Source organism: Montipora capricornis, chromosome 8 (assembly GCF_036669925.1).
Source record: "Montipora capricornis isolate CH-2021 chromosome 8, ASM3666992v2, whole genome shotgun sequence".
NCBI classification, from domain to species: domain Eukaryota; kingdom Metazoa; phylum Cnidaria; class Anthozoa; order Scleractinia; family Acroporidae; genus Montipora; species Montipora capricornis.
In genome coordinates, this window is record NC_090890.1 from 31,712,798 (window position 1) to 31,737,797 (window position 25,000).

At 39.5% G+C, this 25,000-nt stretch overlaps 3 protein-coding genes across 4 annotated transcripts in view; 2 read left to right on the forward strand and 1 right to left on the reverse strand.

Annotated features, from left to right (window-relative positions):
* The window catches only part of LOC138059243 (potassium voltage-gated channel subfamily A member 2-like), a 3,786-nt gene extending 1,973 nt beyond the window's left edge, over positions 1 to 1,813 (forward strand). Inside the window, exon 2 of the mRNA XM_068904808.1 lies at positions 522 to 1,813. Within this exon, the coding sequence (XP_068760909.1) occupies positions 522 to 543 (22 nt within the window). The 3' untranslated portion in view covers positions 544 to 1,813. The remainder of the gene's footprint in view (positions 1 to 521) is intronic.
* A 583-nt stretch (positions 1,814 to 2,396) lies between these two features.
* Positions 2,397 to 10,122, forward strand: LOC138059242 (potassium voltage-gated channel subfamily A member 3-like). Its single transcript, XM_068904807.1, has 2 exons — positions 2,397 to 3,721; positions 8,061 to 10,122. Exons 1-2 carry the CDS (start codon positions 2,610 to 2,612, stop codon positions 8,353 to 8,355), a joined length of 1,407 nt encoding a protein of 468 aa, XP_068760908.1. The 5' UTR covers positions 2,397 to 2,609; the 3' UTR covers positions 8,356 to 10,122.
* A 1,052-nt stretch (positions 10,123 to 11,174) lies between these two features.
* Positions 11,175 to 25,000, reverse strand: part of LOC138059241 (liprin-alpha-1-like) — a 33,697-nt gene continuing 19,871 nt past the window's right edge. For both annotated transcript variants that reach the window (XM_068904806.1, XM_068904805.1), the window contains exons 19-31: positions 24,794 to 24,978; positions 23,893 to 24,214; positions 22,299 to 22,370; positions 20,975 to 21,103; positions 20,085 to 20,162; positions 19,266 to 19,363; positions 18,008 to 18,062; positions 17,448 to 17,490; positions 16,942 to 17,117; positions 16,511 to 16,582; positions 15,812 to 16,022; positions 14,588 to 14,652; positions 11,175 to 14,305 (exon numbers count right to left, since the gene is read on the reverse strand). In XM_068904806.1, the coding sequence (XP_068760907.1) occupies positions 14,621 to 14,652; positions 15,812 to 16,022; positions 16,511 to 16,582; positions 16,942 to 17,117; positions 17,448 to 17,490; positions 18,008 to 18,062; positions 19,266 to 19,363; positions 20,085 to 20,162; positions 20,975 to 21,103; positions 22,299 to 22,370; positions 23,893 to 24,214; positions 24,794 to 24,978 (1,473 nt within the window). In that variant the 3' untranslated portion in view covers positions 11,175 to 14,305; positions 14,588 to 14,620. The remainder of the gene's footprint in view (positions 14,306 to 14,587; positions 14,653 to 15,811; positions 16,023 to 16,510; positions 16,583 to 16,941; positions 17,118 to 17,447; positions 17,491 to 18,007; positions 18,063 to 19,265; positions 19,364 to 20,084; positions 20,163 to 20,974; positions 21,104 to 22,298; positions 22,371 to 23,892; positions 24,215 to 24,793; positions 24,979 to 25,000) is intronic.

The window sequence follows — 25,000 nt, forward strand, 5'->3', positions numbered from 1 at the left end:
TTCACCTCTACACTCACGAAACAACAACATCACATTTGTAGTTTTAAAGTACTTAAATAAAGCTAACCATAACAATTTATTGAAAGATAACCGAACAAAAAGGTTTGGTTACTAAAAATGGCATCGCTTGTTTACGAAAGGGAAATAAGTGACGGACACGTGGTTGAGGTCACAGATCAATTGCAGATGTTACAGAAATTAGAACTTCCTTCAGTTCTTAACTCTGCGCGCAATCTAGGAAAGTACGAAAGTATCAAAAGGATAACCAACTGGGCCTCATCATGTCATACAAACCACCACCTATTATCCGGTTCCAGAAACTACCATTTCATTGAAGGAAATTTTAAAAACTTCCCCATCTTGGTAAAACGAGGCGCTTGGATTTAAATCAAAAGCAATTGATGTTCGGGAAGGGGCAGACCAGCATGGCAAATGTGTTTGTCAGCGCACTGTCGGGCAAGAGATCACCAAGTTCAAAGCAGACAATTTACCCCTAAATATGTATCGTTCATCGCCTTCAGACTACCCCAAGGAAAAAGTTGATCCGTTCCAGACTCATTCATGAGCAAGACGAAACAATTTTCGCCAAAAGACGTTCAAGGGGACTGAGAGGAGCAACAGAAAGTTACTACCAACCTCCAAGAGGAAGAATATGACAGTGAACGCGAACATTCCGTGGAAGATGATGTTGATGATGATACTCTCACATTTGTGAGGGCAGTAACTACTCGTAGTGGGTGAGCTGTGCGAGTCAAATGTTTTTCATAAGGTTCGCACACAACTAGTGAAATAAAGCAAAGCACTGTGTTTTACAAAATGGGACTAGAAGTCGCTTCCGCAACATTTTTCAACTTTTTGTTATGACTTCTATTTTCGAGAAGCGTGAAAACGTAAATTTTTGCTTCGTGATTCGTGAAACGCAAATTTTTGCTTCGTGAACTCGCGACTAGACCCCCATCCCCTCCCCCCCTCTTCCTTGCCCTCCTCTTTACTATGGATTGTGTTTCAATTCACCACGACAAAAGAGCTTAATCCGCCGTAATAAACGTCAAATAAAACTGCTTCGAGCGTACAATACTCTCACTGTGTAAATTGAGGTAGTTTCGCTTGAAAGAAGCTTCAGGGAATTTTGTGACAATAGAGGCCGGATATTTTGCAGTTACTCCATTTTGTTACATTGTGTTATCCCACTTTTTTAGTGATTTCTTCGGTATAACGACGAGTTTAAGCTGCGATTCGATTGGTTATACACAGTGATGTGCTCCACGAAGTAACTCAAGGCGTAACGTCTTAAAACAATTTTAACATAAATTAAAATTTAAAATGAAAATACGCTTTCAAAAATTTCAAACAGACGTCAATTATGATTAATAATGATGTAGATAGCTGAAATGCTATATCATAACGAGAGAAATTTTTCATTTCTAATCAGTCTAAAGCGAGCGAGCATTTATTGATGTCATAGTAGTATATAGCAGTTTTGAAGTTGCAGTCATTAATTTATTCGCGGGCTAGAATTAAACAAGAGGTTCGTCCAGGATTCTAAATCGCAAGTCTCTCCGGAGATAAAAAAAAAAAAGAACTCGAAGATGATTACATTTTTAAAATACTGCTATGAAATGTTTCGCAAACGTTAAAGAAAAATTATTGTTATTTTTCCGAGCTATAGAGAGCTGAAGAAACCCTGGGTTTTGATAAAGATCGTAAGATTGGATTTTCCAAATTATTTTTCACTTCGTAAATATTTTATATCAATAACATTTGAAAGGAACTATGAATTGTTAAATTAAAAGAAGAAGACCTTTGGCAAGTGAATTAAGTTCTAGCAAAGCCCACCTGCGATGTGTTCTAATGGCGAAAAAATACGACGGAGGCGGCTCCCTCAATATTTTTATTGCATGTTTTCGTGTCAAATTTTGCCTTTCCAGTTTCATTTCTACTTCACATTTAGGTCGTATCAAGTTTCTGTCGTCGTTCAAATTACTATATGCAGCCGCTAAAGATACGTATTTTCAAAGAATCTTGCCCATGCGAAATAATTTTCCTCACATTTTCTAAACATCTTCAACGTTTGAATTCACGGTAACTTACAATCAGCTTACCAATGAACAGATCAGCAATTACACTTATTATGTATTCAAGTATTCTTTCGTTCATTTCGTGGGTAGCTTTCATTTATAACACTTCTTTTCCTTGCGTTTGCTAAATCTTTCTATTTTTATTTATCAACATGTGTCTCATTCTCGCTCAATTTTATGCTTGTTAACAATATACCTGGGAAATCGCCTTGTTGTGCATACATTAATCTTTTAAAATTATTCATGTACAGAAGTTTTTCTGTAAATTTACAATTCTAAAATGACAGCGCTGGGCCGAACAATAAAAACTGTATTCAGTGAGCCACCTGTCAGGGTTGTGTGAGTCGCTCTCTTTGCCAGAAGAAACAAAATTCTAAACGAAACATCGAAATTTTTCGACAAAGAGTCTTAATTTAACTTCCACTATAATTCGAGTGCAAGAGAAGTTTTTTTTTTCTGTGCGTTGAATATTACAGCTTACACAAAGTGGAAAGGTCATCAATTACTCGCTTTCTTGCTGGGCTAAGCCGAATGGATGGCACTCGGCGAATATTGAATCACATTGGCGGCGATCAAGAGACCAACGAGATGTCGACTGAAACCCACAATTCCACTACCTCAACACCAAATCGAATGGTCGGAAACGGTGAAAAAGGGCGAAGAATTGTTATAAATGTAAGTGGACTGCGCTTTGAGACGTACGATAAAACGCTTGGTCAATTCCCTGAGACTCTTCTTGGTTGTGCGGCAAAGAGGGACTTCTACTATGACAGTGAAAACAATGAGTATTTTTTTGACAGAAATCGATCGTCGTTCGAGGCAATTTTATTTTTTTATCAGTCCAATGGGAAACTTGTGCGGCCAAGTGGAGTTCCCTTTTACGTTTTCGCCGAGGAAGTCAAATTCTTTGAGCTCGGCAAAGAACATCTTCAAAGGCTAGAAATAGCAGAAGGGTATATAACTGATGATAAACCAATTTTACCAACAAACCTAACTCAGAGAAGGGTATGGGAGTTTTTTGAATATCCCGATAGCTCTTTAGCAGCGAGGGTATTAGCATTGTGGTCCGTCTCCGTAATTTTGTTATCTATCGTCGTTTTCTGCCTGGAGACATTACCGGACTTCCGATGTAGCAAGGATTCAGACGGGCCAGGATGCGAAAAAAATTCGTCCTCGACTAATGATGCTGGCGCAAAGAAAGTTCACGATGTTTGGTTTGTGATTGAAATTTTGTGCATAACTTGGTTCACTTTTGAATATGTGGTACGGTTACTGTCTGCACCACAAAAGCTGGTCTTTATTCGCTCCTTTCTAAACATTATTGACTTAGTGGCAATTCTGCCTTACTACATTACGCTGCCGATGAATGAGGCGCGTGTTACATCGTTAGCGGTGCTTCGCGTCATCCGTCTTGTTCGAGTTTTTCGCATCTTCAAGTTGTCGCGTCACTCTAAAGGCCTGCAAGTACTGGGCTATACTTTGCGCTCAAGTTCCAGGGAATTAGCCATGCTAATGTTTTTTCTCTTCATTGGCGTGGTTTTGTTCGCCAGCGCTGTTTACTACGCCGAGCTAGGGAGCCAGAGTAACTTTGAAAGCATACCGGATGCATTTTGGTGGGCTGTAGTTACCATGACAACTGTCGGGTAAGTCAGGAATTTCTTCAGGATTTGCTCTAGAAGATGGTTTAATAATCATCTTTTTGTACGTAGACAAAATGGTCAATTCTGACCCTTATATAAATGTTAACTTAAGACCCACATTTGTAGATTGTCCATAGAGCAACTCTTTTGGGAGGAGATTTGAGCGAACCACCACCAATTTTGACTGTAGGATTGCGTTGTACAAGGAAATAAAAGTTTTCGTCGCACTTTTAGATATTTTTTCCCTTAAATATGGTGACTCATCTAAATAGGCATTTAACTTTGTTTATATAGGATTTCTATTTTTGAGATATTTCAACTTGTCTCTTTATATCTACATATTTAACATGAATGACAATTGAAAAGGTGTCGTGGCAAAGAAAAAATATCGGATTCGATTTGGCAGAGTTATTGACTGCCTTATTTGCACTCGTGCAATTTTTAATTTTCTAACTTGTGTGTCAGATAATATGTCCTGACTTTGATCAAATGCTCGGCTGCAAATAGCTGACAGAAGTTCAAACCAAACAGTTGATTTGTTTAAGCTACCCACATATTGAATTGAAGCTCTTCATTTCCTTACTGCACACGAAAACATGCCCTGCACCAACATGTCTTACTCTAAAAACATCTTATCAGTACAACCCATTGCTTGGCTTCATTATGTCCGCCGATTCAGGCTTGCACTTCAGGTATTCAACAGGGGCAATTGCAAAACGACCATTTAATTAGTGAGGCTCTTTTGAGTTGATTTAAAAACAAAATGTTATAATGCAGGTTTAAGAAAAGTGACTTAGGTTTGTTCAATGCAACTGGAAGAATATATAATCACTTCATTGTGACGAAAAAAAATATACTGATATCATTGTTGAAAACTGCGCGAATGCAATTTAATAAATAAAAGTAGACTAAATTTTAATAATTGCTGGCATGAGATAATTCAGTTTCCCGAGGGTCCCCTATACCACTTTCTAAAAGTCAGTCACGCAAAAATATTTCGCCTTTTCACGCGTCACGATTAATATCCAAAATTCTTTCACGTTCACGCGAAATCCGAGACGATCACGTTTCATATAAAAATAAAAATGAAATTCACGAATAAATATTTTCACTTTTTGTAACCTTTGTATATAGGTGTTTATCCTCCGAGTTTGGATCTTCGATCAAATGGTCATCTAAATCGCAAACAGGTCTGTGGGTCTGTCTGACCTGCAGAGATTCCAACCCCATTTTTTAGCGCAGAAGGCGCGAGCCTGTAGGAAGAGGGGGGGGGGGGGATAGGAAATTTTGCAAATTCAGTTTCTCTCAAGTGGCATTTCCTGCATTTGACACCATTTTTGTGATATTCTATAAGGTCTTTATTCTTACCACTGGAGTCCTGCCATTTTTAGAGCTGCTAAATGGAGTAAGACTGCGGGCCTTACGAGTCTGCTCAACACAGGGTGTTCAATGGAGAGACTGGGCGAGACATTATAGGATACTCCGGAGTATACGTATTAAATGTTTTACATTCAGATTGCAAAAAAGTACTTAAGATACGCAATTTTTTTCCTTGTTTTCAGAATTTCATGATAATTCGGGAGAATCTAATAACAATCGGAAAAGCGGGAGGGAACACATCAAATCGGGAGGGTTGGAATCTCTCTCACATTTCCTGCACCAGTCACGCACAGTTAGTCCGTTGTATTCATATATGTAGCGTCTGTGCACGAAAGCCAAAATATTGGTCAATATTCGGACTATTCCCGCTCTAACGAACAATAGTTGGTTCATACGCTTCACATAAAAAGGAAAAAAAAATTCACCTCTCTCTTTTGAAGTCGGTTCACTTCAAACAAGCCCTACGTCAGAGCACGTTAAGCCGACAAAAGATGACGTAGTGTCTTATCTTATTTGTTCAAAAAGCATTGGTGGTCTATTTTATGACATGAAATCCATGTCCTATTAAAATGGCCGGAAATTCATCACGCAAAACACAGTGGTTTTCGAATCACGTTTAATTCAAATCTTCATTCACGGGTCACGTTTAATTAAAAAAATTCGTTCACGTGGACATGAAAAGATCTCACCATCTTTAATCACGAATAAAAAAAATTTTAAATCACGATTCAAGACAAAATAAATCGCCCCATCACGTTTCACGTAAAAAGTTTTGGGCACCTTCTTTCCCAGACATGAGTTGAATTTGTTCTAAATTTCTTTGATAAATTTGGTCACTTAAGTAATTTTTACTGTACATTGTATTTTTCGCTGTCATCAGCTCAACAGAGATGAAAAGAAAACGTTTAAGTTAAGAGCAAAAAAACATTTCATGCTTTGGTTGACCGAAAGAAGGCTCTGAAAGCCGTAAACTTAGAAATTGCCAATCACTATAATTCATCTATAGCGATTTGACAGTTTCTTACAAAATCTCTCTTTTAATTTTTTTTCGCATTTATCGACAGCACAAAAAAACAACAAATGGTAGAAACACAAGTGGAAAGAAGTAATTAAAATCAGTTCTATATCGGCAAAGCTAGAATTTATAGTGTTAACTTTGAGATGCCGGGAAAAGCAAACACTATGAAACATTATACGTACCTCATCAAAATTCGAAAATCAAAATCAAAGCGTTAAGATTCCCTTGAGCTCCATATTAGCTTTGCTATTTGGGTCATGTTGATGTTTCATTCGGGCATTTCAATTTTCATCTTGGCAACAATGAACAGTTAACTAAAAGAAATAGCATCATATAAAAACATATAGCGATTTCACAGCGCGTAGACTGCAAAAGACCATGCACTAAGGGAGTCACTAGGGACGAATACGTGAGCCTTTTTCACTTTTATAAGCGAAATTATGCTAATTAACTGAGGCCCCGTCCACACTAATACGTTTTCGAAAACTTCCGTTTATATATGGGCGTCCACACTAAAACGATCGAAAAAGGAGATCCACGTCAGTGAAAATGGACGTCTATTGTTCTATTGTAGACGGTGAAAACGGAGATTTTCGAAAACGCATTGGTGTGGACGAGCCCTGGCGAACGTAGCAGTTTGCGATTCTCTTGCGTATATGTGGTGCAAAGTAGAACTTTATTGCATAATTAGAGAGCGAGTTACTTACACCCAAAGAATTTTGAAACTATATGATTTTCAAATGCGAGAGAACCTTAAAGGAATGGAACCAACGAACGTTTGATCAATACTTCGGGTGGGATCTCGGACATTGAGCTGCTGCAATGACTTCTGTCAGCATATAACCCGGGTGTAGAGGGGTGAGTGCATTTCGCTGAACCCTCGTGCATGGACTATCGAGATGGATCCCTTCCTTGGCTACTGAAATATGGACCACCTTAAACCAGGAGCCCATCATCCAAAAAGGAATGACTGATTCCCGATTACACTAGAAGAAAGGCACTCAAACACCCGAAAGAGAAAACCGGTAAAGAAGGCGCTGAACGTTTCTAAATAAGCCCAAGTCACCAACCATTATATTTAACGCGATTAAAACTCCTTAACAAGAATGCAATAACTAAAATATGTTGAAAAAGAAATGCATTTTGTCAACATTAAGTTCGTTCAAGTGCTGTTTAACTGTTAAATTCGACTTGCTTGTTAAAACATGTCCCATCTTTCAGCCTTGAGTCTTTTTTGGAACAAGTGATTTGTAAACAGTTCTGATCAGGAATGAAAATGACGATTGATTATGCTTAAATTTTTTATCTATCAAGTGAAGCTATGATCCTCGCAGTTATGAACGCAATCTTAGCAACTGCGTAAAAAAGCATAAAAAATTCAGGATTTCAACGGGGTTTGAGCCCGTGACCTCGCGATGCCGATGCTACGCTCTAACCTACTGAGCTATGAAGCCACTGATGTTGGGAGCTGGTCATTTGTGGGTTTCAATGTTCCCCTGATGAATGAATCAACTTGAATTATCTACTTGCCGATAAATCTTTTTCCATTGGCGCACAATTTAAAAATTTTGGTATCTTAATTGGTTTATATTACCATGATTTGACTGTTGTTGTTTTACGTACATTAGAGAAGAAAGAGGCATCCTTCACTAGCAGAAAAGCCCACACAGGCATTTCTGTGGGTTTGCCTGCCCCGTGTCTTGTCCGGATTGGAGGCCTTTTTAGTTCGATCATTTTTTTCTTTTGTTGAATTGAAAAATAAATGAACCAAAATCGTATGCTTTGTGGTACATCACTACAAGAAAAAGTATTAGTAATTTTGGGGAATACGAGAAATAAACAAATCTATCTATCTAATCTTCTTCAAGACGGCCTATACTCCTATAAAGTGGAGTGAATATGTCACTGTTTCTTCCGTCTTTTGATATATTTTTTTATTACCAGGTACGGTGACATGACACCACAGACCCTCGGTGGTAAAGTCGTGGGCTCAATCTGTGCTATCTCAGGGGTGCTGACCATTGCACTTCCGGTGCCAGTAATCGTGTCCAATTTCAATTACTTCTACAAACGCGAGGAGTTGAATCAATCATTTGAAATGGCTGAGAATGGAGAGTACGGCGGAATGGATGAAAATGATTCGTTTAACGGACCGCTGGTCAGTCCATCGGGGCGCATGGCGGTCAACATATATGATTCGTTAGAGGAGGTGAAGGAAAAAGCCGAAACTCTTGTGTGATCATGTGACCCAATGACGAACATAGTTTGTTCAATTTGGTTGCATTTTGCTCAGCTCAAATCAAACAAAGCTATGGCTTACCAAGTTTTCATTCACAGTTTCTGTGAAACTTCACGAAAAGACAACGAAGGTTGGAAAAGCAAAGGAGACTGGCAGAGGAAGAATGAAAAAACAATTCAGCGTTCACGAATTTTTTCAACATTAATTGGCTCAAACAGGGTCAACAGACTTCATTTCAGCTGTAAAAAGTAATGTTTTTCATTACTATGCTGTAAAAGAAGGCATGCGTCATAGAATACATATTTGCATGAAGGTTACTTAAAATTTAATAAGTATGCTGAATACCTGCCACAGTAAGGCATTGACAATGTTTTCAGATTATGGTGAAATGAAAAGTTAATCTTGGACGGCCAAGCGTATTAAAAGATCATCCTATCGATGAAAGACAAGATATTTAGTCCTTGCACAATTTGCCTTGGTTGCTGACTTTACAAATTTACTTAAAACATATATAAAAGCTTTTCATAATGGTCTCATTAAATATCATATTTGTATATGAGAATTATGTCACAAGCCGCATAATTTTGTCTTTTTTGTGGTTAGGTTACCACTAAGTGGCCACTGGCATTTATTCTACAAATTCACTCTTTTAAGGACTGGAGAGGAGCATGTCGAATCCCTCTGGCTCTTAACAATAGACCTTTTCGGCTTGTACATTTTGTTTTCCCAATACAGATCATGTGATAATACTCGGGAGGCTTGGTCCTTTGTTTTGTTCATTAAAAGAGTACATGCAGGCATATTCATGCTTGCATGCCCTCATTTTAATGAACAAAACAAAAGACCAAACCTCCTGAGTATTATCACATGATCTGTATTGGGAAAACAAAATGTACAAACCGAAAAGGTCTATTACAGTTTAATCATTAGATATATAATAATTTTGTTAAATGTGTAGCGCATTTTCCATGACACGCTCATCAAATGCGCTTTTACAACTGATAAATTCGAATTTAAAATATTTACTGTTGATTCTTTAATATATATATATGTATATCCTCAAATGTTACTTGTTTCACAAGATTATTCAAAAGTGTGCATATAATAACAGATTAAATCGATTACTAATGTATACAATTCGCCAATAAGCCGATTGGTGATGATATTAAAATTTACTTTCCTGTAATAGGCCATATTCATATTCTCAGTATTGGACTGGAACTAGCTTGCAATGGAGGCTAAGGGGGGTGGGGGGGGGGGGGTTGTATTTAAAACTATTCAATTTAGTAATGGTAAATTTTCTTTAACTTGATCAATGTCAATGAAATGTCACTCAACTGGTGGTTTCGGTTCGCGAGGCCTTGAGCTAAACGTCAGAACTGGAATGTAGGTTTTCGATAGCCAAATAAATTCCTATTGTGAGTGAGAAAGATTTGCAAGCTTTTCAAAGAGGGACAAATAAGGTTGTTCATTAGTTTTCTAGCTGAAAAACCCACAACGGTGTGGTACTGAGTCGCCAACGTCGCTTTAGTTTGTTGCCCCAGATACTACCACCTTTCTCGACGGAAGTCCGACAAAAGGGGATTTTATAAACTTGAGAAATAAGCTATTTTAAGAGTTTATTTTACTTAAAAACTCATTTGCTGGTTCTTTCGCGGATTTGTTCACAGTTGAGAGCCAAGGTGTCTGGGTAGCCGAACATGTCTGGCTCAATTTGCTCTACTTTGTTGTTAAATACAGATACTTTTTAACCCACCTTGACTGGATCAATGTGTTTTTAAACTTCTCTGGTGTACTGCATATGATATGTAATCTTCGCTTGCGCAGACCAAACGTTTAAGACACGGAATAACTAAACTGGGACAAGTAGGGGTACCTCTTTACCACTAGGAGTACCCCTGGAAACGTTATCACAGCGTAGTACCAGGACAATGCACCTGGAGATGTCGATTCAAGGATCGTTCACAAAGACCAGCGTAACAAACAGAAGTGACAACAGGGACCTTGTGAAGGATCTTATCAGATATAGGGTTAGGCTCCCTCGTGCTCTTCTCTTGATTGAGGGAGAGAAGAGCTCTGGGGAACCCTGAAACAAAGTGTCTTCTCATTGGTTTTCGTGCAGAACAATCAAAAGCGTCTCTAATTGGTGCATTCATGTTAAGTGCTAAGGTTCAAATAGCCAATTTTTTCCTATAACAATTCTACGGCGCATGTTCTCCTACACAGAGTTTCCCAGAGCCTTGGGCTCTAGGAACGAGATCGTCGCCTTTAAAGCAGCGACGTTAAAATCATCTTCACACAAGACTAGAACAGTTGGTTGCTCAATATTTGAAACGTATCACAATTCGACGATGATATACACTCCTCCAGAAGAATTCGAAGGATTGTCATGGTAAGTGTTCCTTCAAATTGTTGCACTTTCTTCGCAAACTGATGGCTCTGGCCGGCCAGTTCTGACAAAAGGAAAGCACCCTAAGCCAACATCCCAAAGAATCACTAAAGTGCATTCGAGCGTTGTTAATTGACCCACAACGTCAACAAAAAGAACGGGTCAACCCCCTCCCCCTTCCCCCACACCGAAAAAATAATCCGGCATAAGAGAGGTCGAGCGAGGACAAGGCATTTGGCACGCTACACAATTGTCTTTACACTTTGCAAAGTGCCTGATAGAAAAAGACATCACTGTCGGAATAAGACAAGTACTTCAGTTAAACAAAGCACCGAGAAAACGCTGATAACTAATGCAGATCCGTAATAAGGTTTATTAAGTAAATAGCGATCCCCGACACGTGGAGCATAAAAAGAAAACTATTCAAGTCGTTTTTAACAAAATATAGTTGTATTTCGAGGTCTTGATATTTGGATACACAATTGTACATTTTAGATGTCAAAGTTCCTTTTTTATATTACAAATTGACATACATTAAACAAAAAAGAGACCCAAAAGAACGTTCTCAGTTGGGAATAAATAAACATAAGCAAGTCAACCATCATTCGATACGGTGAGCCATTTCAGCAAATTTCTACAAAGCAACTTTGCAAACGTCGTTGGTGGTCTGTCAACGCTTGGGAGTAAAGCGCTAAACGAGGACCCGACTGCGACAGATTTTAACGCCAGTGTAAGCGATAAAACTGTCAACGGAATATTAAGTACTTAAACTTGAAGATTCTTTCTTTTCCAGAGAGGAAAAAAATACTTAAGTTAAACTATTTGTCAGGAAACTGAATGGTGGTTATTTCAATTCACAAATTCACTATTCCAATATTGTGAGCAAAAGTATTACAAAACAGTACAACGATGATCCTCTGGTACAAAAATGGAGGCAAAGCTTAGGTTATCGCATCGTTTTGGCTTTGACAGCGCTAAGGTACAAGTTTTATCAGACTGCAAGGTTCTGTGTAAAAGTTAGGACTCGAGTCCATAAACCTGTGCGAGTTCCAGTCAATTGCATTATATATGTCATCAAATACAGAGCCAAGGAAAATACTCAAACGACGTTCAAATAATGATCTCAGCGGCAGGCTAGTCGTGGAAAACACTTCATGAGAGTATTTTACAAGATGTATTTCCCGAAGGCTTAGTGAATATTCTTAAACGATATTGGACTGAATAAGAAGCCTTGAATAAAATCTCCCCTGCATTAGCTTAAAGAAGTCCTGATGTGGAGCTAAGAATGCAAACCCCAAACTATTTCCAGTGATCGATTCATGAAAAAGCAGACTATCGAAGACAAATATTTAACTAAATTGCATTCTTATAAGAATTCCTTTTTATTATAAAATTTCTGTACAAATTGGAAGCTTGACCACATTTGTCTGGACACGGAAATACTAAGAAATCACGACAAAAAACAAGCAAAATACCCATGAAAACGAAGGTACTAAATGCAAAAAGATGACCTATAAATATCACAAGAGTTCAACATCCACTATCGCCAGTTACTACTCCGTAACTGAACGTAAACGACGTGTCCAGCCAAATATGGTCAAACCTCGTGACGTAATAATTTGACTCTTCCTATACAGGAAGTTCTTCAATTGAATTTGAAACATTGATTTTCAATTTCTTACAAAAATCTCTCATAAACGTTAACGCTAACCCTTATGGCGACTATTACGAGGGCCAAAGCTCCGGGTTGACCTGGTTTTCCACAGCGTTTGCCTTCGAGTAAACTCATTTAAGTCTACGAATGCGCCTAATTTTGCGGATTGACATCCCGAAGAGTCCCGTTAAGTTTATTTCCAACAACAGCATTAACGATTGGGTTCCGCGTTCTTTTCAAGAAACGACGACGGCTACGGCAATGACAACGTCACAAAACAAATCGAGATTTTACCAAAGAAAATAGGCATTAAACGAGAGCTCGGCAAACCGGGCTGGCTTGTCTTATAAACAGGCCCTAAGTTACAAGCTGACGTGAAGTTTTCGTCGACGTCGCCGTCGTCTCTGTTAAGGACGGTGCCTACTATTGTTATTGCGCATACGTTCTGCGCATCTCGAGACACTCGGATTTCCTATCAGCGGTGCTTATTAATACAGGGATATTTTTGCGCGGTTCAAAACTATGCGCAGAAAGTAGAACTTAGCAAGTGCTCGTGGTATCCAAAAAGAAAATTGGGGGTAACCATGCATTTTTCAGAGATAATTTAGCTTCAATTTGGAAACGAACCTCATACATTGCTTTGTATTTTAAAGTTTTTTACAAATATTGTTGATTAATTCTCTTCGAAAAATGCGTGGTTACCCCAAATTTTCTTTTTGGATTTCAATAACACTTGTTAAGATCGCTTTTCCCGCATATTCAGTAAACCGCGCAAAAATACCTTTGAATTAGTAGGCACCGTCCTTAAGACAAAACCTATGTTTAAAGGGGATATGTTACGCGCGGTCTTTCGGGGAAACTTTACTTCATCACGAATTTAAAACTCGAAAATGGTATTGCAAAATTCCTTTACTGATAAAATTATCGTTTCATCACCAACAAGATGATTGTGAACAAAAACGCCCTTTATCCAAGCGATTTGCCTTAAACATGAAAACCTCTGGCCAACATTTTTCAAGATTATCCAAATGCATCCCCACGCTTCTCTTTCCTTTAGCTGTATTTTTCTCATGTTGTTCAAAAGTTTCAAGTGGTTATTGCAATGTTTCATTCTACTTTTTGGGGATTTTGGGTGTCACGCCATTACATCACTTTGCGTGACATAACCCCTTTACTTTCAGGAGAACGGTAAGAGGACATTTCGAGACCCTTATTAAAACCGGAATTGTAATCTGGCCAAATTGTTAAACTTATAGTCTTTTAAAGCCATTTGGCAATGAAAAAAATCCCAGGGAAAAAATCAATTGTTTAAACCAACACGACTTGTGTGTGATGAACTCTTCGAAGTTTTTTCATGAAATTTTCCATCATTTATGAAATTGGCCAATCATGAACGCCTGCATCAACCAAGCGCAGGAAAACGCAGGCGATCAAGTTTGAGTTGATTTCGTTTTGGATCATCTCCGATTGCAAAAAACGGCGCCAAAATATGACGCCTACAAAATCCAAATAATACTCAAATATTTAAAGTTGCTTCGAAGGCAGGTGAACTTGGAAAACCAGTAGCATCGATCAGCAACATGGGACCTGTGTACCCGTAATATTCTATAATTAAATTAATATCCCAACAACACTAAATCAAATTCACAAATTCTTTACACAAAGTAATGCAAGGAAATCAGCCATCGCCCTGGATGCCTGAAATATCATGCTAAGCATCAATCCCCCACCAATTCCTTTCCATAATAAATTCTCTGTAGCAATTCCATAAAATTTAGGAATAAAAATGTTGCCAAGCATAACGAGTGATGCTTACGAACAGGACTAAATGAAAAAATAATCTGTATTTATAATTTAGGCATAGTTGATATAACAAATGACTTCAATAAACCACTGAAATTTAACACCTGCAAAGGAAAAATAACAATAATCAATCAAATACAATTTAAGAGGGCAACCCTCACATATAAGGAACTTCGTCATTGTGCACCTTAATCCAAAATGGCTGCCATTTTAGTATTCTTTTGTTTCTTTGCAAATTGGCTCCTTTGGCCTCGCTTTCAAACGTAAAATTCAACCTTGAACGATGCCAAAAGGGCCAATTTGCAATCCAGCAAAGGAATACTAAAATGGCGGCCATTTTGGAGAAGGTTTTACATCAAGAAGTAAAGTCAAATCTAAGTTCTCACCAAATTGGTCCAGTGGCAGAACCTAACTCAGTGCTACGCAAGGTTGCCACTTGTTACCACAGCATCTACAACAGCAAAAAAAAAAAAAATCTTCGTCAATAATCGTTACTTTCCACCGTAAGAATCACAAACCTATTTAAAGATAAATTGGGAAATGTATTGCATTGACCACAAGCGTAACTCATAAAACATTGCCAAGAGAAAATGAGGGGACAGAGAAGGAGGCTCCCGGTCCAGCCCTTGGGATATGTGATGTCCACGAAAGTTATTTTTAGACGAGCGGAAGTCTTCCGAGACGTCCGCATGCACGCCAACCTCGGTCCGATGTTTGAAAGAAAATATATATTCATCAGCCTTCCACGCGTGCCATCATTTTCTCTTTTCACTAAGAACCTGAGAGCGAGGCAAAACTGCATGCGGACGTCTCAGAAGACAGACTTCCTCTAGAACAAAGACCTCCGCTCGTCTAAAAATAACTTTCGTGGACATAACATATCCCGGCCAACGCCTTGAGCCTCCCTCTCTGTCCCCTCATTTTCTCTTGACATTGCTCATTGAACACAATTCTTCAGCGACTGTTCTGAAACAGGACTGCAAGGAAAATTCGGTCTTCCCGCTCTTTGGGGACTGACTTTGAAACCAGAATGAACGACATACCATTTTGTTGATTCTGTGGCCGACAGCCACATGGTCGAAATAAACCGCATACGGTTTAATGAAATACACAAAATAGGCGATTGCATTGGAATACTAACTCGAATATCCCAGGCCCACGCCTGTTTGATTTGTCATATCCGGGGCTTTAAAAGCGATAGTTCCCAGGTCGCCTCCGGAATAAGCATTCCGTCCGAATATAAGTTCTTTTGGAAATCGTTACGGGGCACATGATGTCATGTCATGTCATGTCACATGCTGCCATGGGGGTGGTCCTTCTCAATGCTGCAGGATCTGAACTCGATTCTCATGCACTTAAAGATCATCCCGATGAAGACATTAGACAGGGGTGTCGAAACATTATCGGGGTCTCTCAATCGTAACCGTAACCTTCGATCCTTTTTTTTAAATTTCAACAAAATGTGGACGCCGATCAAAGTAAAACGCTTACTCCAGTCACTAGAATAAGTTACTCTGCTGCCCCGACCCCTCGCTTAAAGAAGTGATGACTAACCCAGTTACGAAAATCCCAACCCCTCCCCCCATGCACCGAGGTAAATTCATCCATACCTTTATTGTCGCCGAGACTATTGTGTTTGGTATTTTTCGCTGATGGCTTCGGCGATGAGCTCACACTTGATTGGCTAAGGGAAGACTCGGATCCCGAGGAGTTCCTTCGAGCCAGCTCCCGATCTCCTCTGTTCCTGTCTTTTCCTTTGTCACGTTGCTTAAACATCTTCCGCCATGATTTGGAGCGCTTAAATTCTCCCCCATTACCAAGCTGCAAAGAGTGTTATAAACGTAGAAAAAAATGACTCGTCACTTATTTAACCCTTGGTAGGTATGAATATTGCTCTCTTGGCGCTTAGTGACCTTTTGAAAAGAATGCGGTAATTATGAAACCCCGTATCACTGCTTTCTGTTTAGAAATCTCTTTTAGTTTTTGTTCGAAAGTGTGGGAAACTTTTTAAGCTTTTTGTCCGACTCGAACAAACGAGCCCCCGTTCAGTACACTGGAAGATACAACAAACCTCGCGTATTACTAGGCGGAAAATTACATTCCTTTTTCGACGAGAAGGATGGAGGTCTCTCTTTAATAGTATAATCAAATTTCATTCAAGTGAAAAGCAAAACCGATTATACCATCGACTCACTTTGCACTAAACTGAACCAGCATTGAATGATATGGACGACGACGACACTGCTGCGATCTGTGAAATGGACCAGTGGCTGCATTAACTTTAAGACAAAAAAACGGTGACTTTTTACCTCATCTACTATTTCTCTGTCTGTTGCGTTTGCCAGCAGCCAGTTGAAGTCACGATCGAGATTTTGACGCATCTACAACAAACAAAACAAAAAACACTTATCAACACAAAACGTCCTTGCACCACATCTCACTTTCGATGACATTTTTTGCTTGAGCTGGGCAACCTCAAATTAATGAAAATTGATAAAAGAGTAGTGGTGGTGGTGGTGGTAGTAGTAGTAGTAGTAGTAGTAGTAGTAGTAGTGGTAGTGGTGGTGGTGGTGGTGGTGGTGGTGGTGGTGGTGGTGGTGGTGGTAGTGGTAGTAGTAGTGGTAGTAGTAGTAGTAGTAGTAGTAGTAGTAGTAGTAGTAGTAGTAGTAGTAGTAGTAGTAGTAGTGGTCACTGAATAAAACTTACGCTAGAGTGCAAAACAATGTACCAGCATCGTTACCTGTGTGTTTTGACTGGGTATTTGAAGCGCATAAGCCAGCGTACTGAAGTCAAACGTTTCATCCAAAGCGATGATAGCGCCGTGAACTCCTGTACCACGAAGATTTTCCGCGTATTCTGTCACTCCAATATTTTTCAACCACTTGATAATGCGCTCGTTACTCCAAACTAGTACATCTGAAACATAAACCATTGCTAAGCCGGATGCAAAAATCAAGCAATGACACCAAAATGAAGAAACTGCCCCGCACAAATAATACGGAGCTCAAAGAACTTTGAAGATGGAGGCCGCGTGGTCATGTGACCATTGTAGGTATTAGATTTTCCGCCCACTAGTTACTAACTGGTTATTTCAGTAGTACGAAAATCACCTCCCTCGCACGTGATAAGTAGCCTTTCTCTCTCCAGTTAGATTTCTTAATTTCTTTCTTAATTTAAACTGGTATCATTTTCTAAACAACGCACAAATTCCTCGAGCTTACTTTACTCTTTTTAACACATTCATACCTTTTGGCTCGTCTTCGCACATCTGCCGTCTTTTTTCTAGCAACTAAACAAATACAGAGTATTTGAGCTTCAACTTCTCTCGTAAATCAACTCTCTGACTTTTTACAGGCCACGTTACTTGGCTTCGAGCAAACAAAACTGGCATATTCGCACGTGAAGTTATCGCCGACAAAGAAAACTCTGGTTATTGAAAATTTGCCCTATGTGATGAATTACAACATATTTACAATTGGCTGGTTTAGTTTTTTAGCCACAAGGTTCACAGAGTCGTCTGTCGTCGACTTGTCCATCTCCTAAGTTATATAAATGCTTTGGAAGATTCACAAGAAGTAAAGCAGATAGATCTATCGTATATCGACCGGCAGAAGGTCGACTTCTTTCATAGTCGCTCCTTGTAAAGAAAATGTCAAGCTTTCCCCACCTTCACCATTTTCATATAATGGAACATTCAAGAAACCGTTTATTAATCTAGAAACCCCCCAAAAAGGTAACGACTACATTTGCATCAACGTACAGAGGAAAATAAGATAACTAAGCCTTACATTCTTATGAGAACTCACCCGTCTGTCATAATTCATAAATCCTAAACATTTGACGCCACACTGTAAACTGTGTCTGCAAACATAACCATACGAGACAAGAAATAAATTTGTCGTGGTCAATTTAGGGTGGCTTTCGTTGGATGAGAAGAGTAATTAAGTACTCAGTGATTTGCGGGCACGAAAACTTTCGCGCCACATCGTCAACAAATAGCGTATTAAAGGACTATGTCACGCAAAATGATGTAATGGCGTGACACCCAAAATGCCCAAAAAGTAGAATGAAACATTGCAATAACCACTTAAAACCGTTGAACAACATAAAAGAAATACAGCTGAAGGAAAAAGAAAAGTTAATGGACACGAATGGACAGGATTGAAACCATTCTCGTCATCGAACCTCGGATCGACCCAAGATTCTAAGAAACTATGTAGATAGGAGACAATGCGTAGTAGGGTTGTCATAACTAAAAAATGCCTCTTTGAACCTTACGGCGCATGCTCAATCCTCGAGCTAACATGAATGCACCAATTAGAGACGCTTTTGATTGCTCTTCACGAAAACCAATGAGAAGACACTTTGTTTCAGGGCTCCCCAGAGCTCTTCTCTTCCTCAGTCAAGAGAAGACGCTGGAAGATTCGACACTTAAATAAAGTTCCTTTCTTTTCCTTTCCTTTCCTCCTACCAAGGTATGTTCTCTCCCGCGCTCAACCCCGGCTACATACCATGACTCGCTTTGCATGATGCTCAGATTAAATGCATCGGGAATATCCCCACTCCCAGAGACTTTACAGGATAATTGTGAATAATGATGCAATGAACAAGTTGCTGAAAATAGTACAGACCGAAACTTAAACACCAAGACAAACCGAACTACATTTTTTTTTCAGTGATTGGGTATCGTTCATTGCTTATCTGTTTTTCACTTCAGATCAAGTTTTGTGTCAAAAGTCAAGCTGTAAGCTTTCACGCTTACTGCACAGGAAAGAACTTCATTTAATGGACAACATGTCTGCTACAGCAATCAGCGACACTTCAGAGCCACGGACCGGAACCCGAAGATAGCTGTTTCCCTTCTAAACTTGTCTTCATACTACCTCGTTTAAATTTCTTGATACTTTTTCCATTGGAGACGATTAGGTTTAAAAATCGGGGAGGAACCACTGTCCTGGTCTGCGAAATGTTCACTTCCGGTTTCCGTCCATGGATCAAAACGTCTCGTGCTTAATTAAGCTTCCTATTTGCAAGTGTTCACGGAAATAATTCAGACATACGCACCTATGAAAACCGTCCACTACTTTCAAGTACTTTTGATATTCTTTCTTGCTAATGTGTTCCAGCATCCGCGCATCTACTAAACATTCCTGGAAGGTACTCTTCAAGGGGCAAAACAGAAAAACACAAACAAAAAAGTGTATTGCTATAGCCGTGAAAGGGAGGCACGAGTTGTTTGTTTGTTTGTTATTTATTTGTTTAAGCAGGTTGAACTTTTGGCAGCTATTCAGCTGATGTGGACCTGCTATACCCACCCACCCGTATACACACAGAGGACAGCCACAACACCGGGAACTTCATCCCCTACCCTTCTCGAATAGTGTGTGAGTTCTATAACGTCCCACAGGGAACTAATGAACATGGAAGTTATTTGTGAGACGGGACCTCCGGCTTATCGTCCTTATCCGAGAAGACTTGAAAGTCTAACCATTTGCAGATGTAATTACAAAGACAGCACTTTCTCCTCAGTTATTTAAGGACCCTGAGTGTTGGTCCGGCCGGAGTCGAACTCACGACCTCCCGCATGGCAGCCCGGTGCTCAACCAACTGAGCCACCGGTGCGCGGTTCAGACGTTCAGTGCGTAGCAGGATTGGTATATTTCTGCAAGGTGACGCACCTTTCACCACTCCTGCTTCGATTCAAGCGACTTCAGCGAGCTATCTCTCTCGGCCCTAATCTGAGAGCTACACTTCAGATACATGTGCAGTAAATTTTCCACGCCACAAGTGGCTTACGAGTGTCGCCTTTCTTAACTCTGCTCTGAGAAGTACTTCCGTTGTCCTTTCTGATACTATAAAATGACAGTTAAAAGGTCTTCTTACCTTGAACTGAGGAAGTCCTAGACTTGGCAGCCATTCATTAGCGATCCAGTCGTGATTCATTTCGCCATAAACTAGAGACTGAAAAGACAATGCAACAGAGGCGTGAATTCACTGACAATCCACAAAGAACTGCGAACGTGCTATCTTTGGTTTTCACGCTTTTTGATCTCATTCAAGGCAGAAAACTTTTTCCAATTTCCGCTGGCATAAGAGACCAAGATAAAGGTTTAGAACGGGAAGGGAGAAAATGGCCGCCAGAGAATTTCTAGTCCCCCTCCACAGTATTCTTTGTTCATAACTTTTCCCTTGGACGTTAAAGAACGCACACACCTCTTTCATAATGGCGGCCAGAGAAACTATTCCTCTGTTTTAATGCAAATAAGCTTTTCTAGCCTTGCTACGAAGAGCAAATTACAAAAAGAAAAAATATTTAATGCAAATACTTTCTTTTGTTTCAGTAATCCAATATAGCTGCTGGTCACGTGAGTGAAAACGCCCTATACAGACAATTCATGTCACAAAATGTCCCCTAAAATCTGTTCTCCTCAAGTAGCAGTAAAAAGCAGTATTTACCAAAACCTACAAATATCGCCAACCGTAACTTTTACCATACGTTTGGAAATAGGTAACAAACGTTTCGCCTTCACCTAGCCTCCAGGCAGGCTTGGTTAGTAGTTTCGGAACTTCTAACCCAGCCCCTAAATCTCGACCGTGCACCAATTTCAACGGATGAGCCAGATTGCACGCTAGCCTTCATCGCACTTTGTGGTGGATATTAAGAGTTATGTGCGCAACTAATAACGTGCATTTCTGAACAAAAGTGACTCCAGAAAGAAAAAAACCTGGGTGAGAAATTAACAGGATGCAGATAACTCCTGCGGTATACGTACATTCCTGTTGGTTGTTGGCGAGGATGGACTTGTAAGAGTAACGATCTCTTGAATGGCAAGTCGTAACTTGAGTCGATGCAGAGGGTTTGAAATCCCAATTTCATGCTGAATCTCCGTATCTGACAGTGCCTGCAGTAGACAAATAATTCAACTTAACCCTTTGCCCTCTTCAGTAAGGCCATAACCCAGAGGTTTTCTATACCGCCACGGTTTTTCCCCCGCAAAAATCTAGCCGTAGCCGTTCTTAAATAGATATTAGGGACCTTAAGATCTAAGACGGCGACGGCCACGAAAACGTCATTTCATATTGCTAGTTTAGTTTCTTAAAGTTTTTCGTGATTATTCCAGTTTGTTCTACTTCCCCTAACCATCCGAAATATCCAGGAACTGAATTTGGGGGAACATTGTTGAAACTAAGAAGGAAAAGATTTGCCCTAGTGCGCTCTCGTCATAGAACTTGAGATTTGGTCATTTCACGTGGCAAATTGGCAGAGAAAGGAAAGAAATGTACATAAGCGCACGTGCAGAGCCATTGTTTTGCTCATTAATGTCTATAGATCGTTTTCACGTGAGGTCACAGCGGCCATGTTGGCCATGTTGGTGTACAAGAACAATAGACGTTCTCTCCTTTGGGAACCAAACTCTATTTTTATGCATATTCCATGCATACATTTTGTATTGTTTTGTATGGCCGCCAAGTCACATGAGTGAAAACCATCTATTGTTTGGTGGTGTGTTCTCGCTGAGGTTGCCATCCGCGATCTTAAGGTCCGTAATACCCAAAACTGAGGACCGCATTCCATCGCAGATCGAGGCTTCTGGGTTATGGACTTTTGGCCACTTAAATAGCTTTTATGCTCTCTGGCGCCAGAAGATGTTATTCCTCAGGCAACTTTTTAAAACAAAACCATAATACTCTTCTTTGTTTGAACTCCAAAAATTGATATAAAAATTGTTTCCAGTTTCTTTTGGGACTTACAGCAGTCCCAGGAGAAAATAAAAACAATGCTTCTGCAAATTTTGGAGGAGGTTGAGTATGTTGGTTCCGTTGCTACCGTTTCCAAATCTCATCCCAAACGAACATTTGATCTGCCACTTTGCAATCTCCGAAATCATGCTGCAGAGCACTTTTTGACTACATAACCGTGAGACTAACAAAACGATGATGATGATGACGATGACGATGATGATGATGATGATGATGATGATGACGATGACGATGACGATGACGATGACGACGACGACGACGACGATGGCGATGACGATGATGATGATGATGATGATGACGACAAGAACGGTGATTATTATTACCATAATATCTTACCGACATGATGGCTCCACTCTTGACATTGGCTTTACAAGCTGCAACATACCACGCAGGCATACCGACCCACAACTAAAACAAAAGAAGATCAATGTCAGAAAAATTGTTTATCACTTTCACCTTGAATTTAGGAGTCCACGGGTCTTGGCCGCAAATTTCGAATCAGCTTAAAAAAATCCGGGAATTGGTCACCGCCGACGAAGGACTTCATAATCTCTTGGTTTTCCAAAAAAAATTTAATTACGAGGAATCTCATACCTACAATTGCAGTTCCCACACTTCCTCTTTTGACGAAAACAAGCCCTCTAATCTAGCCATATCAAATGTCTTAATGTTCAAAGTTCAATGCCAACGAAACTGAGTCAAGCTTTCAACACCGGAAAACAACAAGATAATAACGCAACTCCTATTCACGACAAAAGCATATGGGTAAGAATTTTGCAAGGGTTAAAGTTAATGCTACTCTGATTCTTAATAATTATTAAGCCGAACATTGCACAGCAAAAACAAGGTCTTGCATGCATTCTACAAGAGCAGAGTAAGTGTCAAATAAGACTGAAAATAGGGTTGACATTGGTAACAATTAGGACAAAATAGGAATTTTCATTTCAAAAATAGGAACACATGAAACGTGTTTACTGGTATGTATATGTTGCGGTTCAAATTCTTCAAACCAGCTCAATTTTCATTTTTTTTGTCTCTTATTCATTGTCATAATCTAAAACAAATGAGAAATCAAAATTAAACTAGTTAAAAAAATTTCAAACAAATATAAAATAAATGAAGGGGGTGGTTTCTAAATGAACTGTGGTGCTGCGTCGGTGGGGAAGTAGTATACAAAAATTTGGTTTTATCAACGGAGTTGATAATGTAAATTGGCCACCGTACAGAGATTCTAAAAGCTAAACTTGGATTCGCTCTGACGAAAGACAAAGAGTTGAAACGTCAGCTATTAGAATCTCTGTACGGTGCCCAATTTTTACATTATCAACTCCGTTGATAAAACCAAATTTTCAAATATAAAATAGTCCAGTTTCAAGTTCTCCATGACCGCTGAATAAAAACACTGAGGACGCATTTTTACAAGGTTAGCCTCCATCTGAAGTGAACATATTCACAAATATCGGCACGAAGGTGCCTGATATTTGCAACTAAACAAGTCAAACAATAGACAGAATGGTAAACAAGTCATCTCCTCGCTGGAATTTGTAAATATATACACATGAGATGGAGGCTAACCTTGTAAAAATGCGTCCTTAGTGTTTTTATTCAGCGGTCATGGAGAACTTGAAACTGGACTATTGATCCACAACATAATTATATATTATATGTTACCAGAAGCTCGTGCTTTTGATCTTACATGACATAAAAGCCAAGAGCAATGCGTGTGCTCTTCGCTATTTTGTTTGCTATCTTAGCAGATTGCGTAGTAAACCTTAGCTTTGCCCTATTTCTATTTGCCACGCTTGTTGTTGATGACATGTCCGTATCCAGAGGTTTGTGCTGTTTGTCAGAAAGCATTATTTTCTCTGGCTTTTCTCCTAGCTTTTCCACGGTTTGCATTGCATAGCTGACAAAGATGCCAACAACTTACCTCCAGCCAAGCTAAAACTGTAGGTGCATTCCACAGAGCAAAAGGAGTTCCAGCTGCTAATGCCTCAGCTAACAGATGCGACTTATTTTTATATTTTCTATCCAACTCACGCTGCCCTGTGCCACCTTGCTCAGGTTCATTGGGCAGTGAGTAAGTGTCTGTGGGGACTCCGTAAGAGTCCTTTTGTTTAGTCTTTGTTTTGTTTCCAAAAATGCGTCCAATGGATCCCTTGATTCCCTTTTTGCGTGAACTGTTCTTTGATAATGATTCCGCACTACTGGTTGTGCTTGTGACACTTGGTAAAGAGTCCTCTGAATTATCCCTAGAAAAATGGATCAACCTATAAGTTGGAATTGAATACCACTTTCTCTAAAATAGCTACCTTTCAAAATGATTAAACAATTCCTTTTTTTTCTCAAAATAACTATTAAATAAAAAACAATTAAAAATTTGAGAGTACACTTAAGATAGCTTGTGTATAGCCACATGCTCTCCCAAAACAAATCGGGGGCGGCTGTACACAGGCTAACTTAAGCTGGTTTGACTGCAAGCCATACAAGGCACCTTATTACCCTGTGACAATTTAGAAGCAAGTACTATTTGCCAATATCAAAAAACCTTAATACTCTTTGTTTGTCCGTCTAAAATTTTGCATATAAGCATTGTTTTTACTATCTCTTGGGACTTCTGATGGTCCCAAGAGAAACTGGAAACAACGCTTATGCAAAATTTTGGAGGGACAAACAAAAAGTACAATGGCATTTTAGACATTGGCTAATAGGAAAGAATATCTGTTCACAAACAATGCTTTTGTTATTTGACAGCCAATGACAATAGGTGATGTCAACGATGTTTTCCCTGTAAAGCTGGATGCAACTGAAAGAAAGCACCACTGTATTACCTTGTTTTAACCATGCCATTGGTAGAAGGACCTCCATTTGCTGTATCCTCGGGAACAGAGTTGTTGTTGACTCCTGACTGACTTGGTTTAGAGCTCTCTGTCGAATCAGAGGCACTTGAACGGGGCGTGGGAGGTGTATGGGCATCACCAATAGTGTTAAGAGACCCTTCCTTGCTCGACTTCACCTGAAATGAACACAATTGCATG